The sequence below is a fragment of the Doryrhamphus excisus genome, chromosome 23 (assembly GCF_030265055.1).
Source record: "Doryrhamphus excisus isolate RoL2022-K1 chromosome 23, RoL_Dexc_1.0, whole genome shotgun sequence".
Classification (NCBI taxonomy): domain Eukaryota; kingdom Metazoa; phylum Chordata; class Actinopteri; order Syngnathiformes; family Syngnathidae; genus Doryrhamphus; species Doryrhamphus excisus.
In genome coordinates this window covers 10,054,683-10,071,688 of record NC_080488.1, presented here as the reverse complement: position 1 = coordinate 10,071,688, position 17,006 = coordinate 10,054,683, and the positions used below count along the sequence as shown (strand labels likewise).

Genomic DNA, 17,006 nt, shown 5'->3' with positions numbered 1-17,006 from the left:
TATATTTAACATCCTGTCTTGACAAAAATATGAACTGGCAAGTGTTAAACTCTTTGCGTGGATGGGGCGATTCCAGTGAGGCGGCGTGGGTAGTGGCACTTCCACGATGCTAGGTGGCAGTAGTCTACCAAGCCCGTATTCTCGCCTCCAGTATCGCCAACACACGCTTGACGTTGCTGCGCCTTGCTAGGTGATTGGCGAGCTAAGATGGCGGCGCCAGATGAGCCAGAATTATCTCAGGCGCAGACCGAAAAACTCCTACAATTTCAGGTAAAACGGTTCAAAACACGGTCAACACGTGTTAGTTTGATGTACCATATGATGAGGTGTCATTGCTTGTCGCGAATTGCCATCATTCGGCAGAAGTGTCAGTGTTTTAAGGCTTTTTACACAGGCAACTTCGATAACGATACTCGACAACTTCAGAGCTAACGTTAGAACGCTAGCTAGCATTAGCTTGAACATCTTACAAGTTAGCAGACGTTGAATGGTTTTGAATAGCATGTAGCCAGTTTTGAGTTAATCGGAATCACACCAATAATGCCTCGCTTTTACCAAATAGTCATATTTAGTACATTTTCTATTCAAAAATGATCCTGAGTATAGCTGTCAATACATTACTGACTCTCAGCACCTTCTATCAGCTTAGCACACCGACTGAGCTGTCACTAAAGTTTTGACAGATGTCTTTGAAGCCATTTTGGGCTAATTTGTGTAATAATAATGCAATATATTCAACATCCTGCCTGAAAGCACCGTCTCAAATGTGCCATATTGCGGTTTCCTTCATGCACACTTATAAGCTAGTAGCTTGGTCATTGGGGAGCTACTAGGCTAGCCTGTGTGTTCCTTCTTGATGCTTACACGGTTTTGTTATGTTCAACTACTAATACTGGAAGATAAATATGTATCTAATAGCTTGATTGTATGTTTCGTTTTACCTTAGTAGTAATAATTCTGTACAGCAGTCTGTAAGGCTAACTAGCTTGAACCAATTGAATTTTGTTTTATTTTTTGTATCTGACAGGACCTGACTGGCTTGGAATCTATGGACCAATGTCGTCGCACATTAGAACAGCATAACTGGAACATTGAGGTAAGGCCAGTACAGCACACAGTCCAATATGATCCAATAGCGAAACCATGGAAAACTGTCATGTGTAATTATCTATTTTTCATATTGTGTTCAGGCTGCAGTACAAGACAGACTCAATGAGCAGGAAGGAGTGCCCAGTGTGTTCAACCCTCCACCATCCAGACCATTACAGGTCAACACAGCAGACCACAGAGTATATAGTTATATTGTCTCCAGGCCGCAACCCAGGGTAGGTCTGCTGAAGAGGATATAATACGCTTATGTCCTAACAAGTTTTCCTATTCGGCTCCAATAAATGTATGGAATTTGAATGGTGGTTGTGTATTTCAGGGCTTGCTGGGATGGAGTTATTACTTGATAATGCTACCTTTCAGATTTACATATTACACACTTCTGGACATATTCAGGTAAGACAAAGAACATAAGATACAGGTATTGATGCACATTTGGAGCTTGTGGAAGAATAGCACTGTTTTCTTGCAGGTTTGCCCTGCGATTCATCAGGCCGGACCCGCGTGGTCGTGTTACAGATCCTGTTGGAGATGTCGTGTCCTTCATTCATAGTTTTGCGGAGAAGTATGGTCACTCACATCCTGTTTTTTACCAGGGAACATACGGCCAGGTGAGTTCAGAGGTCATCATCAAAGATCATTTCTGGGAATTGTCACTAATCTGGGATTGGACATAATCACAATGAACTTCTCCTGTCTTATTAGAAATCGTATTAAAAGAAAGTCCACCCCATCTGTCTAACGTGACCAATCTCATATAAGTTATGGTCCACTTGGGCTACACTAAAAAATTAATTCACTTTATACCTCTGCTGACATAGCTGTTATTTTTCTATTTTGTTATTTATTTCTAGTAAGAAAAAGTAAAAAATATCTCAGTTTAAAATGCAACTTTCCAGTGTCGGGCTATTTTTTTTACAAGTTCACATGTTTGCAGGCACTAAATGATGCCAAACGGGAGCTCCGCTACCTTTTAGTGTACCTTCACGGAGACGATCATCAAGACACTGATGAGTTTTGCCGGTACGTTTGTATGAAATATCTTAAATGTAGTGTCCCGGTTAAGATATTTGATATGTGCTGCACTTGTGTCAATGTCTGTAGCTCCACGCTATGTACAGAAGAAGTGATAACCTTCCTCAATACCCGAATGCTGTTCTGGGCATGCTCAACAAACAAACCTGAGGGCTACAGAGGTAAACAGATTGCGTCCTATTTGACTCCACATCCCATTACAGACATCTGTCATTGTAATATACAATGTAGTGTATTATCAGTCAAATACAAACAGTAGAAATAGTGAATTCCTGAAAAACAAAGGTTGTTATTACGGTCCAGGTACTCTTTAAAAAAACAGCTACTTTCACAAATACTTTAGATTGAAGTACAGTGGGAAAAGACTGTAAGCACCAGTTAGAGGCCATAATTGACAGTCTGACTCAAATAGGATTTTTTTCTTTCACATTTAGTGTCCCAAGCATTGCGGGAGAACACCTACCCGTTCTTGGCCATGATAATGCTGAAGGACCGCAAGATGACAGTCGTTGGCAGGCTGGAGGGTCTCCTTCAGCCTGAGGACTTCATCAATCAGCTCAACTTCATCATGGAAGCCAACCAAACATATCTGATGTCTGAGCGAATGGAAAGGTACCCAGTAATGAGGACATACCACTGTGATTTCCATTTTAGCCAATGTTCAATCTCCGCATTGTTTTCAGTGATGACTTCCTGAAGACTGTCGCTTATTGACTGCACTGCTGCTGCTTTGCTTTCAGGGAGGAGAGGAGTCAGACTCAAGTGCTAAGACAACAACAGGATGAGGCATACTTGGCCTCCCTCCGTGCCGACCAGGAGAAGGACCGAAAGAAGAGGGAGGAGGAGGAGCAACGGCGGCAAGAAGAGGAGAAGGTCCGGCAGAGCGCCCTTGCAGAGGAGAGGAGGCGACGAGTGAGTCTCGCTTTTGCGGGAAAATCCATTTTGACCGCTTGAGTGGCGTCCATGATGCCAATGTTTTATTTTGCGACTCCAGACTCTTGAGGAGGAGAAGGAGAGGAAGTCGGAATGTCTCCCCCCAGAGCCGCTGGCAGATGATCCGGAGAGTGTCAAAATAGTGTTCAAGCTGCCCAATGACACGCGTGTGGAAAGACGATTTCTCTTCGGGCAGTCTCTTACGGTAAGTCCCACACTGCTAGCTCACTGCACCTACAATGGCGTACTTAATGATGTTTCATCCAGTCACATGAAACAAACCAGCACTGATGAAAGAATACGTGAATTTAATGGCAAGAGTCTCAATGCAGAGTCTTAAACGCAGCACACAAAGTGTACATTTAAGGTTTCTACGCCTGCCAGCTACATGGAAACAAATACAAGCAATACAATGCAAAGTATTGAATGCATGAATATAAAGTAAGATGCTATAACCTTTTGCTGTCAAACTGTGATAATTTGTTTATAATTTGTCTTCAACAGGTAATATACGACTTCCTGTTCTCGTTGAAAGAAAGCCCAGAGAAGTTTCAAATAGTCACCAACTTCCCTCGCCGAGTGTTGCCCTGCATTCCAACTGAAGATCAACCCAACCCTCCCACGCTGAAAGAAGCTGGACTCAGCCGCTCCGAGGTCCTTTTTGTTCAGGATCTTACAGACGATTGAAAAGACCTCAAGCCGCTTCCATGTGGGATTCTCCAATTCCCCAACCGTGCTCCACACGCCCTCCCATCCCTTGTCCGTTTTTTGGTTATGGCCACTATGGGATCACGGAGGAAAAGATGGAATATGTAAACAAGTCATTGTTCACCGTTTACAGGGTTCCCAATAGCCTGGAAAGTCTTGAATTTTATCAAAATAAATATTTCTTCAAGTTCTTCCTTGAACTCTTTTTATCCATGAAGGCCAACGTTTGTCTCCTGTCAGCTGTGTCATCCAGCTTGTCTTTTTCCCCACGAGTAGCTGCTGCAGAGGCTGACTATTCCACTATCTCCACTCCATATACCCAAAGTAGCGTAGCCTCTTTGCTAAACAACAAGCATGACCAAGATGAGCCAATATCTACCACAAGGACTTTTTTGTTCGGCATTGTTTTTGTATCGTAATGTTCACTTGTTTGGTCCCCATCACGCCTTAAGTTGACGTTTTCATCCATTGTCTCTCATCAGGCAGAGCCTGCTTTGGACTTTTAAGGAAATATGGGAACCCTGTTTAAAAACAAGCCATGACATGTAAAGTAGATAGGTTAGGTGTTCATATACATGAAATAGCCCTATCCCCCCCCCCATCCAGTTACGTCTGTCATAATGACCACATGCATGTGACTTGACGTTCAAGTTTCACGAAAGACGCCACAGCTTTTGACGAGTCTCTGCAGTCAAACACGTTTTGCTTGTAACATCAAAATGAACTCTTGTAAAGATGTCATTTCCCTACTATAAATTAAAAACAATGTACACATGGGACTTATTACTTGTAGAATGAGCTGCAAAAATAAGTCGATATTGGTATACATAACACATTTATTAGTGAACAACCCTTTCCAATCAGCGACAAAGAAAAAAATATGATTGCACTACTTGGTAAAGCATAACTAGCAACTTTCATTTAAAAAAAGTACAAATCTTAAAAATTTCAAACAGTATACAGATGCATATAATACACTAGTTAATGTTAAATGCTACAAACAATGATTCCAATGGAATGAAAATTAAAATAACCATTTCCTTTATGTAATATATATATGCATATATATATATATATATATATATATTAGTTGTTTTCTCCCACCCACCCCCCCAGCAATACAAACATGGAAAAATGAGGTAACTGTAAATGTGCAAGTACCAAATCAAAAAGATCTGCCTAACACAGAACACGTGGCTTGGCTCGGTTGGTGGGTGGGCTGCCGGGCAAAGAGATCAGATGGGGACCTCTAGCGGCCAGGGAGCGTAACAACAATAAGCCTCAATCCACCACAGCAAAAAAAAAATAGAATCATTGGTAAACCATAAATGGCATCTACAAAGCAATCAATCACAAATCCAAAAATCTTTAGCTGCTTATTGGAACACATTTTTTTTTTAAAAAGTGAGATTATTGAAGAAACTTAAGCGAAAGACTACAAGACTCTATTTTCTGTTGTCTTTATAGTGGGAGCTTCTTTTCAATTAGTAGGGTCAATTAAATAGTTACCGCAAAAATAAGCGCTAATATTAACATGAAGTATATGTGAACAATACATTTGCAGATATTGATACACGGAGAGAGAGCAAGTGCCTGTGAGGCAGGTATAGTATTACACTGGATTAAGTATGACAACACTTATTAGAATTATAATGACTTATAATCACTGGGGTATTAGTAGAACATGCTTTAAGAATACATGAGATCCATGACAAACTATTGCATTCATACCTAAAAGCAGAACATCTAGCACCTTGTCACTATGGCTTTTTGATCAAACTACAGTAGTCTCAGAGCAGGTTGTTTTCAGTCATTAGGGCAAGAACAGTAACACAGCATATGTAAGAACTTATGGACTCAAGACCTATTTTTATTTTTTTTTGTTGGAAATTCTATAAAATGAAATTAGCGCAATAAAATCTTGTAGTCATTCAGTTGTATTAGAAATATGTGCAGTACAGTGCATGGCAGTTATCAGCTGAGCGTTAAAAGTTTCAACCCTCCAGAAGCCAAATAAGAACATGCATATTGTGCACCGTTAAATAGTCCCCCCACGCCCCGACCCCAAGATTATTTTCATCCTGTTTTGAACAGTCATGCAAACACCTTCTGGGGTGAATTACGAAAGTGTGCACATTGAGAAGTGGACCACAGCAAATAACGTCAAACTTTGTAAATGACCCGCAGTGTACACTGCTTCTTTTGCGTGTTTTTTTTTTTTAACATGCCGCTGATGTAGTAGAATTACATGAAAAAAACAACCGAGAAATTCAAATATTTCCTTTTCATGGCATTGACAGACTCCTCTTGTCCTGTTTTTATACACCGAGTGGCCCTGAGTGATTTTATTATTTTTTTTTAAACGTACAATATAGCCTGCGGATAGATATGTACACATAGATTAACTCTCAAAGCTGTGGGTAGAACTCATTAAATGGCTTCTTTTTTTGTCTTTTTAAAAAGGTGGCACACATATGTCAAAGACTCACATTCACTTAAGACACTGAAGTAAAGAAAAAGGCAAGATTCCCTTTACATGGAAAAGCAACGCTTACAACGGCCTTGTTAGTGCTTACTGGGAGCAGTTCCTTTTTATTTTAAGTGTGAACACAAGCAGGAAAAAAAATCGAAGTCCAACAGTGTTTTTTTTTCCACACTACCGAACACATTCCGTCGTTTGAACCCCGTGCGGGTCACTTTGGGCTGCAGACGGCCGGCATGCGACGCAGTGCAACCATGACTTCTACAACATTCTTCTGTCTTCATATCTAAAAGCATTCACACGAAACTTATACATAACACTTGCTTTTTTCCTTTTTTTTGTAGTTTTTTTTTTTTAAACACCACCATTAAGCGGATGACCTGACCACAATACCAGAGTATAAACACATACCAAACATTGTTAGTGCTGCAAACGCTTTCCTTCAACTCTTGTTTTCTAGATTTAAGATTAAAAAGCAATAAATAAACTTTTTTTTTTTTTTCCAAAATGGTGACACAGTATTTTTCATGATTAGTAATAATAGGTTTGTGCTTGTCAAGGTCATAAGAAGGCGATCTAAACTCTTGAAAAGTATATCTATATATTGGATTTGGCTCACAAACAAATAAACAAAAAAAAAAAAAACACGCAGCCGCGTCTTCCTCAAACAGGAAGATAAAAAAAGTCCATTGAAAAGCTCGCCACTGCACGTATTGCTGTCTGCACACGCCTCGCCCGTCAGGACTCCCAGTCCTCTTTCTAGCGAAGCAAGCCGTTTGCATTTTTTTTCTCTCTCCCCTCTCTTAAATTTGATCGTTTTGGTGGTAATGCTTGGTTGAAATATTGCTAGTCGGAATCGACAGTTCATGCAAATCCGAACATGCCGCCCTGCATCCAGTGGTTACACAATACATTGGCTCTGAACAGGACAGGATAGATGAAAGCACTTGTGCAGATATGCTAGATGAATGACCTTGAAATGATGTCGTCACATCTTTTTTTTTTTTCCCCACACACACCCGAGGAGGATCTCTCCCCCTAGTCTACAAGCTCAGGTTGAAGACGGGAGGCTAAAAGTGAGGAAATGAGTATTGCAGGACATGTATGGGCCGATACAAACATGCATCTATGGCGTCCCTAATAGTCTTTGTTCATTGTGTTTCCTCATGAACACCAACCACTGAACAAATGGCAGACCCTGTAAACAAAAGCAGCAGATAATACGTGGATGGAACAACTCTTTGGAATCTGCAACAAGGAGAAGGAGGAGGAAGGATGGCGGGAGGGCAGAGAAGAAACCAACTTGTGATCCCAGCGATCACAAGTTCTCGGCTCTAGGGAAGGATCCCGGAGTGCTTATCATTTAGGAAGTGGGTTGTTAGCTGTAGTTACTGGAGGATGCAGGGCGAGTGGCGGGCGTCTACAGCTTCAGGACTAACTCGGGGGTTAGGTTTTAGTTCAGTGCACGGCCGCGGCGCTCACTCCGCCTCCCGGTGCACGTCCGACGCGTCGGCTCGGCAAATGGGACAAGTGCGATTGGTCTGGAGGTCAAACACAGAGGCGACGTTAGAGGGCGGGGACGACGCCGTGGAGTTGGCTCTAGCTTTGTCTTACCTTTAACCATTTATCCACACACTTGGCGTGGAATTCATGGTTGCAGGGTAAAACCCGAAGTAGCTGCCTACACTCAAAGTCACTAAAGCACACAACACACCTGAGGACGCACAGAAAACACAAAGTACATAAATACTATGAATAGGAAATTACATTTTTTAGGACTTGTAGTTCCACTGTAAATATGTACTCTTAAAAACAATGGGCCTTAGTCATTAGTTCCTCAGTAACTACTCTAAATGTTATGCCTTAGTTCAAATACTCTACTCATTAGTTCCTCAGTAACTACTCTAAATGTTATGCCTTAGTTCAAATACTCTACTCATTAGTTCCTCTGTAAATATGTACTCGAAAAACATTGTGCCTTAGTCATTATATCCTCATTAGTTCCTCAGTAACTACTCTAAATATTGTGACTTAGTTCAACTACTCATTAGTTCCTCAAAGAAATATGGACTCTAAAAACATTGTGCGTTAGTCATTAGATCCTCATTGGGTCATCAGTAACTACTCATTAGTTCCTCGGTAACTACTCTAAATGTTATGCCTTAGTTCAAATACTATAGTCATTAGTTCCTTGGTAAATACGTACTCTAAAAACATTGTGCCTTAGTCATTAGATCCTCATTAGTTCCTCAGTAACTACTCTAAATGTTGTGCCTTAGTTCAAATACTCTACTCATTAGTTCCTCAGTAACTACTCTAAATGCTATGCCTTAATTCAAATATTCTACTCATTAGTTCCTCAGTAACTAGAGTATTTGAACTAAGGCACAATGTTTTTAGAGTCCATATTTTTTGAGGAACTAATGAGTAGTTGAACTAAGGCACAACATTTAGAGTAGTTACTGAGGAACTAATGAGGATATAATGACAATGTTTTTCGAGTACATATTTACAGTTACTACTCAGTAACTAGAGTATTTGAACTAAGGCATAACATTTAGAGTAGTTACTGAGGAACTAATGAGTAGAGTATTTGAACTAAGGCACAACATTTAGAGTAGTTTGAGGAGTAGAGTTCAAATACTCTACTCACTAGTTCATCAGTAACTAGAGTATTTGAACTAAGGCATACCATTTAGAGTAGTTAGTGAGGAACTAATGAGTACTCTAAATGTTGTGCCTTAGTTCAAATACTCTACTCATTAGTTCCTTGGTAAATACATACTCTAAAAACAACGTGCCTTAGTCCTGAGATCCTCAGTAACTCCTCATTAGTTCCACATCGCTCCCCCAGGTATTTTTGTGTACCTTGATGTAAAGTGAGCCTGGTATAAAAAAAAGTAAAGGAGGCTTACAGCGTTTGCTCCGATAGATGATTCTCTGAGCTGAACCTGTAGGATGGAAGCTGCTCGATGTCGGCCTTGGTGAGTCCACGTGGTTTTGCTTCACCCAGCCTCTCGGCCAAGTTCAGCAAAGCCTGCAAAGGAACAGACACCGGATTTACTTTCCATTGGAGACTTGTTAAGGTTTGTTTTATGCTATTTGTGACAGCCACATATAGATTTGGCATTGTGTTTTTTTTTTTAGATTTGATGCAACTTGTCTGCCCTTGCTCACAAACACATTAGAAAGAGACTGTAACACATAACTTTGTGATTTACCAAGTACCTGCAAGGCATGCTAGGTACTCTAGCAACAACTTACCTCAATACTACAATATAATAAGATACAGTATTAAATATCTTTGCACACTTAGGATCCTAGGACATGTCACACATTTCTTAAGACACAAACCAGAAAGGTTTGACCCGTTGAGTTGGGAGTTTTTGAAAGCCTCCACTCAGCCTCATGGCTAATTATGCAAATTGGACAATGACATCATCTACGGAAGCCGACTTCTCAACCAACCTCATAGTTCTCCATCTCCACATCATCCACATCAAGATCAAGACTGATGGCTGGGCCCACAGCAGTTGGAGGCACAGGAAGCATTGAGCTGAATGGGGACAGAGTAAGCACAGTGACGCCCAATCCGCATAAAGCATTTGCAAACAACAAATCTATCGAAACAACGCACTAGCGACTAAAGCTATTGTTATTTTTCAGGTGTAAAGACTGCTCACTTACAGGAAGTAAGGGAGGAAGCCTGGGTAGTAGGATGGAGGCGGTGGGGGAGGAGGGAGAGGCTGCTGTAACCGGTATCTCTGTCCATTCGCTCGCCGGGGCAGCATGTGGGGATATGGCTGGTGAAAGCAACATCAATTGGATATTTAATAGTTAGAAACAGGAGTACCGTAATTATCAAGTATAAAAATGGAAGCCTCAAATGAGGATCTATACTGCTAGACTGGATAGATAGCAGCATAAACGTCAGCCCTACCACTCCGAAGGGAAGTTCCTGATGCAGAGGCTCTTGAGGAAGATACTGTATGGGCAGAGAAGGAGGCAGCGCTGGTGGATGATGCGAGGGAGGGTAGGAGAAGGTCCCTAATGGGTGGTGGTCCCCTCTTAGGTCAACTTCATTCTCTACCCTCTGTAGAGGCTAGGGGGGTGGCAAAATGCATAAACAACGGTTTTATTAGCCGTCATGGCGACAACCGTGACCGCGTGTTGCGCCAATGGTTCACGTTGGTTCGCAGACTCACCATGCGTGGGTGCTGAGGTTGTAAAGGGACAAACTGGCTCAGAGGAGTAAGGTGCGGCGGCTGGTGGGGGGGTACAGATGGGGTTGGGTGCAATACAAAATGTTCGCTGGAGATCAAGGGTGGGAAGGCTTGGTAGGACATTGGCATGTGCTGCATGGTGCATGCCTGGATGAGCTGAGAGGAGACAAGAGCAGAAGAAAGGGTATATTTTTATGCAGCGTTCTTTTTTGTACTCAAAACTGATGAAACTTCCAAATATGCAGAGTTAAGAGTAATGTTTTGGGTGGGGTTGGGCGATGTGACAAATGTTTTATGTTAATCTCTAATCGTTGCTATGGTACAACTCCTCCAGGCAGCATTACTCTTGTGCATTGAAACTGGAATTTCAATGGAAAATGTTTGCCACATCGCCCAACCAGGTTATAAGCATGTAATCAACAAATATGACAAATTACAGAAAACCACAGCACTGACATTGTTGCCACAGCACCATGTTCCTGAAGTGGAGTTGTTTACACCGACAACAAATTCATGCCACTTGTCATATCATCAACACAGACACACACTTAAGCATATCAGTAGATCCCGCACAGAGACAAGACGGCATGGCTGCTATTGGGTGCTACATAAAAGCCACTGACATTTGGGCTCTTCCCTTTCAAACTCACAGGAGGAGGAAGGCAGCAGAGCAGAGAGAGCTGTCCGCTGAACATTACCGAGCATGCTGGGAGCTGCTGAGCGTTGCACCCTGGTAAGTGCTGGCCAGTGTGGATGGGAAACCCGTGGGTTGTCACCGTTGTAATAGTGTATGATATTGGAACGGATCCCTGGTGCATCTGGGGTTAAAACACAAGTGAATAGAAATTATATGCATCATCTTGACACAATGTATGGTATTTCCTCAAACAATAGCCACCGCTCTAAAAAAAAACTATAGAATCCCTCAATACACAAAATATTTGATGGAATATTGCTACCTGCTCTTGTAGATCCACCATGATGGGGTTCTGTTGAGGCATGTGGGCAGCAGGGTGAAGCATGCGTGGCGGTGTGCTGGTGTGGCTGAATTGTCTGGACTCATCTATAGGAACCTGTTGGTGATGTTGGGAGAAGAGCAGATGATGGAGGTTCTCATCGTGGACAAGGGAAGTGTGCAGCACAGGTCTGTCTCGTCTCCCCCACTGGCGTCTCACTGGTAGGCTGAGAAATGAGGGGGTAAAACATACATAAGATATCAGATGATGATGATCAGTGTGAGCACACCCAAAAATTTGACAGGGAGTGCTTGTACCTTCTCCTGAGATGCACAGGGACGTGACAGGGCTCTCCAAGGAACCTCCTCGGGTTCAAGGGGGCTGTTGCGGGCAGCCTATTTACTGCTACTTCCCATGGTCGCATTGGTGACGTCGTGTAGACGAGTCACGCTCTGGGAAAGGAAATTGCTCAGTGCAGGCACTTGAATGTTGCCTTTGATTGTCTTAACCCTGAAAAAAAAAACACAACAATGGGCAAATTAAGGGCTGCACTTCAAAAACACAGAAATTGGCCATATAACAAATTGTGTTGGGGAAGAAAGTAAAAACCATTCTTCACTTCAATAAGGCACACCCACGTCGATTATATTTTCAATGGGAGTAAAAAAAATGCACCGGTGAGATTTAGGTCATTCCACCTAAATCTGATGGGAGAATCCGAGAGCCCAGTATGAAAAATCTACAAGAGTTACAAACACATTCACAGGCATTGTAGTTCCATTACATGAACACAGTATGCATCCAAACGTGCAATGTTGCAGTTAAAATGGAAAATACAATTAAAGCTGCCGTGGTGTAGAGTCGGGCTAAGTGAAGCACTTTTCAGCTACTTATGTGCACCTTAAAAGTAAACAACAAAATGACGCAAGGCTGTTGCACTAGCAAGTTTCATTCTGTGCAAAAAGAAGAACAGAGTGTTGTTGTAGCACTTCCACAATAACATGTGTGTGTAGAGCATAGACCAATAGCTTTTGCTTAGATGATCATAAGATGGACACAAGTTGTGCCAAACGGATCTGTAACTTAAACAACAAATTTGAACATGGTACAGCAGAGAACATGTGTGAGAACGAAGGTGTCGACTTCTGCCACCTAGCGCTACTGTGCATGCGTATGACAAGGCGTCTGTTGGATGTGTAGTGTATCTTTGAAACGTGCATCAGTTTTGAAGCAATCTTTCACCCTTTGAATGTTTGCCACCGCACTGTGAAGGAAAGAGAGGGACACTAGACAAGACGGTACACTGCACACAAGGTTCTAGGCATGTTGCAATAGTACGAGTCATGTGTGATTCAGAATATTCTCAGATCCAGCAATTTACGGGACTACAAAGCTCATTATTTGAAATCATAGCGGTATGTATCTGCTGGGATCGCCAAACAAACTGAATCACGAGGTGGCTCGTTATTCATACAAGTAATGCATCCCTAGAGCCTGTTTATGACCAGCCAATGTGAGAAAAATGCCTTACTTGTTGGCTCTCTTGAAAGAAAATGATTCCGTCATGGGGTTTCATGAAAGACTAACCTACTTCTTGGACATGATACCACCTTGGACTAGCTCAATGAGCCCACCTTGTGTGTAAACCTATCACCTCACAAAGGACAGCTTTGTATAAAAGACAGGCTTCTCTACACATATTAAAATATGACCGAAAGATCAAGTTTAACCCCGGAGACTCACTTGTCAAACAAAAGCTGATATGGATGTTGTCATTCACATAATTATCTGACAAGCATGACAATGTCATGCTTCTGATAAATACTTTATTCAAATTCACAATTCAAATTTGTAAATTTCTGGGATCTGTGTGAAATGCACATACCAATAAATGGAGGACTTATTGCTGCGACACAATTTGAGGTATATTTGTGAAAGATCAAGACTAGACTAATGCATTTTAGGCTTCAAAAAACACACGAGGGGATCAAATAAATACCATGTAACGTGAAAGATTTACATCAGTCTATTTCCACTGAGCGTTTTGTTGTAATCTGAGGTTGTACAACTGGCAACAATAGGCCCCATTACAAGCGCTTTCAATAGTTTCCATCTCAAAAACAAAATACTAAAAAGACAAAGGCTATGCTAACACTTTGATTCAGTTTACTTGAATTGTGGACTTTGAAGTGTACACACGGCGCATTAGAATCTGAAATACAAGCCTACACGCTATTGTTATTGTTCTTTCTGTCAAGTAAAATCAATGTCTGTATCTTATAAACAATGGCAGCAAATATACTCACATACAATAAGTGTTAATACATAGTCTAAAATCATTAGGTGCAAGTTAGCCATAATTCAGTTAGCAGTCACAATATCTTACACAAGTCATTAAATGCATCGAAATATCTCTGAAATGATATTTCTGAGAATTGTGCAAACAAAACCAGAAGCAGAAATGACACTTCCACTTAATAGGTGACGCTAAATTTATTTATGAACGTATGGGAAACACTGGATTTTGAGTCAGCTTTGCTATGCGTCGTTTGTTACGATTGCATTTGGTGACATCGTATTCAGTGTTGACACTTGCCTCATTCGGGACTAATAGAATCCGCCTGACTGTTTGATCCTGGACTATGTTCACACGTGTCTAAATAAACGGTGCTAGCAAAGCCAAACGGACTCCAATCCGTTTTGAGGAAACCAAGACCGACTGTGTGAACGCAAAGTGTTGGTTCTTTAAGCACATTATTGTCTGCTAACGTAACGCAAATTAAACATGTCACTAGACGATCACAGCATACAACGATTTCTGGTACAAAAATAAATAAATACAATTTAATAAAAAAATCAAAGGTGATCAAAGCGAGGCAAAAATGGAGTTATGATGTAGATACATGCAATGCGGTATAGCTGGGGCAGAAATAGGGGTCGCTGTTACATGGCTGAACAAAAACACGGAAAGCCATGTGCTCCTAAGACAAAGCAACAACAAAAGCTGCTGTGGCGCTCGCCTCCAGACATTAAGGACACAAATTTACGGTTTCGCTGCTTTTTTAGCGCATCACACGAAGCTCTGCACACACGACCGACACATTTAGTAACATGGCCGTGGTGGCACCTGAGATCGCCTTATTGCCAGGAACAAGTCGACGTCCCCTGGTGAAGGAGATAGGCTAGCTAAGTTAGCTAAGCTATGCTAATGCTTTGTCCATCAGCTCCCACCAAGGAGAGAGTAAGCAAGCTTGTAAACTCGACTCTTTTGGTTGTGCTAAAATACACCAAAGAAACGAGTACTCGTATGCAGCAGCATGGCATCATTACACTCATAATACAAGTTAGCTAACAACCAAGCTTTAGGTCTTACTTTTGTAGCTTCTTCGCCGTGAGGGGAGACGGGAGGCGTTCCAGCTTCCAAAACCTTGTGTCCCATTAAGTTATACCTCCAATGTGGCTACCTTCAAACCACTCCAAAGATACAACAATATTCCTCGACGTGCTTCTTCCGACGGATATTAGCCAAGAAGTCCACCCGACGATGTTGCTAACGCTCCACTGCTAACAGACGTTATTGCACAGAGACTGAGACGCCCTCCTCGCTGCTAACGTACTAACGAATTATCTTCAAAGCATTCAAAGAAACTAAGCCGTCTCTTTTATCACAAACTAAACAAAGTGCTTAATGCCGCGTGCATGTTCCTTAAACAGCATTGTTATGGCAGGACACGCCCCCGTCGTGGATTGACCAATCAGAGAGCGGCAAAAACAGACAGCAGACGTCCAGACTAAGAGTGAGGGATACTGCTAATGTTGGTATCGCGCTGATACCAAATACGTACAAGGACAGTATTGCCAAGATTAATATTTTTGCATATCTGCTTATTTTACGTGTTTAATACATACACGTGTTTTATATTAACGTTTTTGAGACTTGCAGCTAACTCTGAACAGAGTCAACTGACTACATAATATACAGGCAACAGAGCTGACTTCCGGTCCCAGTTAACATAAACATATTAGCATACTGTAACTGAAGATAAAAATATCAATATGAACACAACAACAACAACTTCAGATTAATTTATGGAAACTATACAAGACAACACAAAAACATAAATCTCCCCGAGTTAGTATCAACACGATACTAATAATCCAATTGGTATCGACATTGTCGATATTTGTCTCGATCCACCCACCCCTCGTCCAGACAGCCATGACTGCGACATAGCAACACAAACGTTAGCGTTGTGTTTGAGTGTTGGTTACTTGTAACAAAAGATCCATGACATACGATAACGCAATAAGTGTCCTTTTGAGGTGCACTCTGACTACAAACCACGATGCATTGTTGCTGGATTCCCCATAACAGCATTATAAAGTCATATAATATCTAACAACCGTTTTGTTGTGGATGATTATGACAGTTAACTAGTGGTTTTCTGTGCAGCCAAGGTGTCCTGCGAGTGCCTGACTATAATGTTATGTAATATTGCACTTGCACGATCATGGCAGTAAATGCCCTCCATTACATTAAATGCAATGATTCATGTGTGCTTTTTGTATAGCAGCTAATGCAACGCGGATTGTCCACAACGTTGAACTAATAGCATGTTACTAAACATGCTAAACAGGCCTTATTTACATTGCTATTAGGCCCATTTTCAATACATAAGCATTGCCTCTGCTATGCTTTGGAGCCTACCCCGGTCTTCTTAACGCTTGCACACATGAAAAATGACAAGTTGTGGGAGAAAAGGGTGTTTTGCTAAATGTAAACATTACAACATCGCACGCAGTGGCAGCAAAACAAGGAGGGGCAGTAAAGGAGGCAGAGCCCACTGACAGGCAGCCATAATAACACGTCTGCCACCGACAGCCTTTCGAACACTCTCACCCCCCAAAAAAGTGAATGTATTAAAATTACCTGATTGTTAATGTGCAAACATCCGATCGCTGATATTTCCCCTCGTAATGTTCACATCTCGTCTGGCAAAGCGTAGCATCCTGTGGCCAGATGTTCCTGCGTGGAACGTTCCATGGATTTCACCACACTGCTGTTAAAAAACATTAAAACAAAAACATGCAACACCGCACGTAAAAAGTCGTTCTATCTGCATATCGGTTATTACTTTATGTCTTTGCGACGCCCCACTTTAATTCTGCACACGCCATTTTCTGCTTTGGGAAAAAAGCGTAATCCAACCCACGCTTGTCTTGTCTGTGCACTTCAAGTGTCAAGAATGGAGGACTCTAAGCCTTATCAATAATTACTTTGAATTATTATTATTTATGATGTAATCATTTTACCAGTACCATCCTTTGTTGGAATTAAACTTCAAGGATTTATGTTGAAATAGGTAATTTTTCTATTTTGGTCACTGAACAGGATACAGCAGTGGTGTGCAAACTACGGCCACAGGTGCCACATCCGGCTCGCCAGAGGCTTCCGTAGTGTTTAATATCACCTTTTAAAATACAACCTGGCAACATGGCGATTAAGTAGTCAGAGTCAACCTAAAACCAACGTTTTATTGTTTAAGTAGCTTTTTGCGTGCA

General features: G+C 41.6%; 2 protein-coding genes across 4 annotated transcripts; one reads left to right on the top strand and one right to left on the bottom strand.

The window, feature by feature from the left end:
- The first annotated feature begins 108 nt into the window (after positions 1 to 108).
- Positions 109 to 4,555, top strand: faf2 (Fas associated factor family member 2). The gene is made up of 11 exons (XM_058062904.1): positions 109 to 270; positions 1,028 to 1,096; positions 1,191 to 1,325; positions 1,427 to 1,503; positions 1,580 to 1,718; positions 2,045 to 2,130; positions 2,212 to 2,303; positions 2,577 to 2,754; positions 2,883 to 3,054; positions 3,137 to 3,280; positions 3,580 to 4,555. The coding sequence occupies exons 1-11, from the start codon at positions 208 to 210 to the stop codon at positions 3,760 to 3,762; spliced, it is 1,338 nt and encodes a 445-aa protein (XP_057918887.1). The 5' UTR covers positions 109 to 207; the 3' UTR covers positions 3,763 to 4,555.
- A 46-nt stretch (positions 4,556 to 4,601) lies between these two features.
- Positions 4,602 to 16,689, bottom strand: rnf44 (ring finger protein 44). Of its 3 annotated transcripts, XM_058062906.1 has the most exons (12): positions 16,580 to 16,689; positions 16,375 to 16,504; positions 11,762 to 11,954; positions 11,448 to 11,670; positions 11,139 to 11,306; positions 10,471 to 10,644; positions 10,206 to 10,367; positions 9,953 to 10,068; positions 9,734 to 9,821; positions 9,181 to 9,302; positions 7,880 to 7,979; positions 4,602 to 7,806 (listed from the first exon to the last, which is right to left on the bottom strand). In XM_058062906.1, exons 3-12 carry the CDS (start codon positions 11,866 to 11,868, stop codon positions 7,744 to 7,746), a joined length of 1,323 nt encoding a protein of 440 aa, XP_057918889.1. In that variant the 5' UTR covers positions 11,869 to 11,954; positions 16,375 to 16,504; positions 16,580 to 16,689; the 3' UTR covers positions 4,602 to 7,743. The 3 variants fall into 3 exon arrangements, with proteins under 3 accessions (XP_057918889.1, XP_057918888.1, XP_057918890.1); XM_058062905.1 differs by lacking the exons at positions 16,375 to 16,504; positions 16,580 to 16,689 and adding an exon at positions 14,818 to 15,214; XM_058062907.1 differs by lacking the exons at positions 16,375 to 16,504; positions 16,580 to 16,689 and adding an exon at positions 14,818 to 15,213 and having other exon boundaries at positions 11,187 to 11,306.
- Positions 16,690 to 17,006: the final 317 nt, after the last annotated feature.

Excerpts from the sequence above, each read along its gene's own strand:
- faf2 (XM_058062904.1), top strand. The coding sequence starts at position 208 with ATGGCGGCGCCAGATGAGCCAGAATTATCTCAGGCGCAGACCGAAAAA. Across the intron at positions 1,504-1,579 it reads ACACTTCTGGACATATTCAG|GTTTGCCCTGCGATTCATCA; the intron begins GTAAGACAAAGA and ends GTTTTCTTGCAG. Across the intron at positions 2,755-2,882 it reads ATGTCTGAGCGAATGGAAAG|GGAGGAGAGGAGTCAGACTC; the intron begins GTACCCAGTAAT and ends CTTTGCTTTCAG.
- rnf44 (XM_058062906.1), bottom strand. The coding sequence starts at position 11,868 with ATGCGACCATGGGAAGTAGCAGTAAATAGGCTGCCCGCAACAGCCCCC. Across the intron at positions 11,671-11,761 it reads CCTGTGCATCTCAGGAGAAG|CCTACCAGTGAGACGCCAGT; the intron begins GTACAAGCACTC and ends CTCATTTCTCAG. Across the intron at positions 11,307-11,447 it reads TGGTGGATCTACAAGAGCAG|ATGCACCAGGGATCCGTTCC; the intron begins GTAGCAATATTC and ends TTTTAACCCCAG.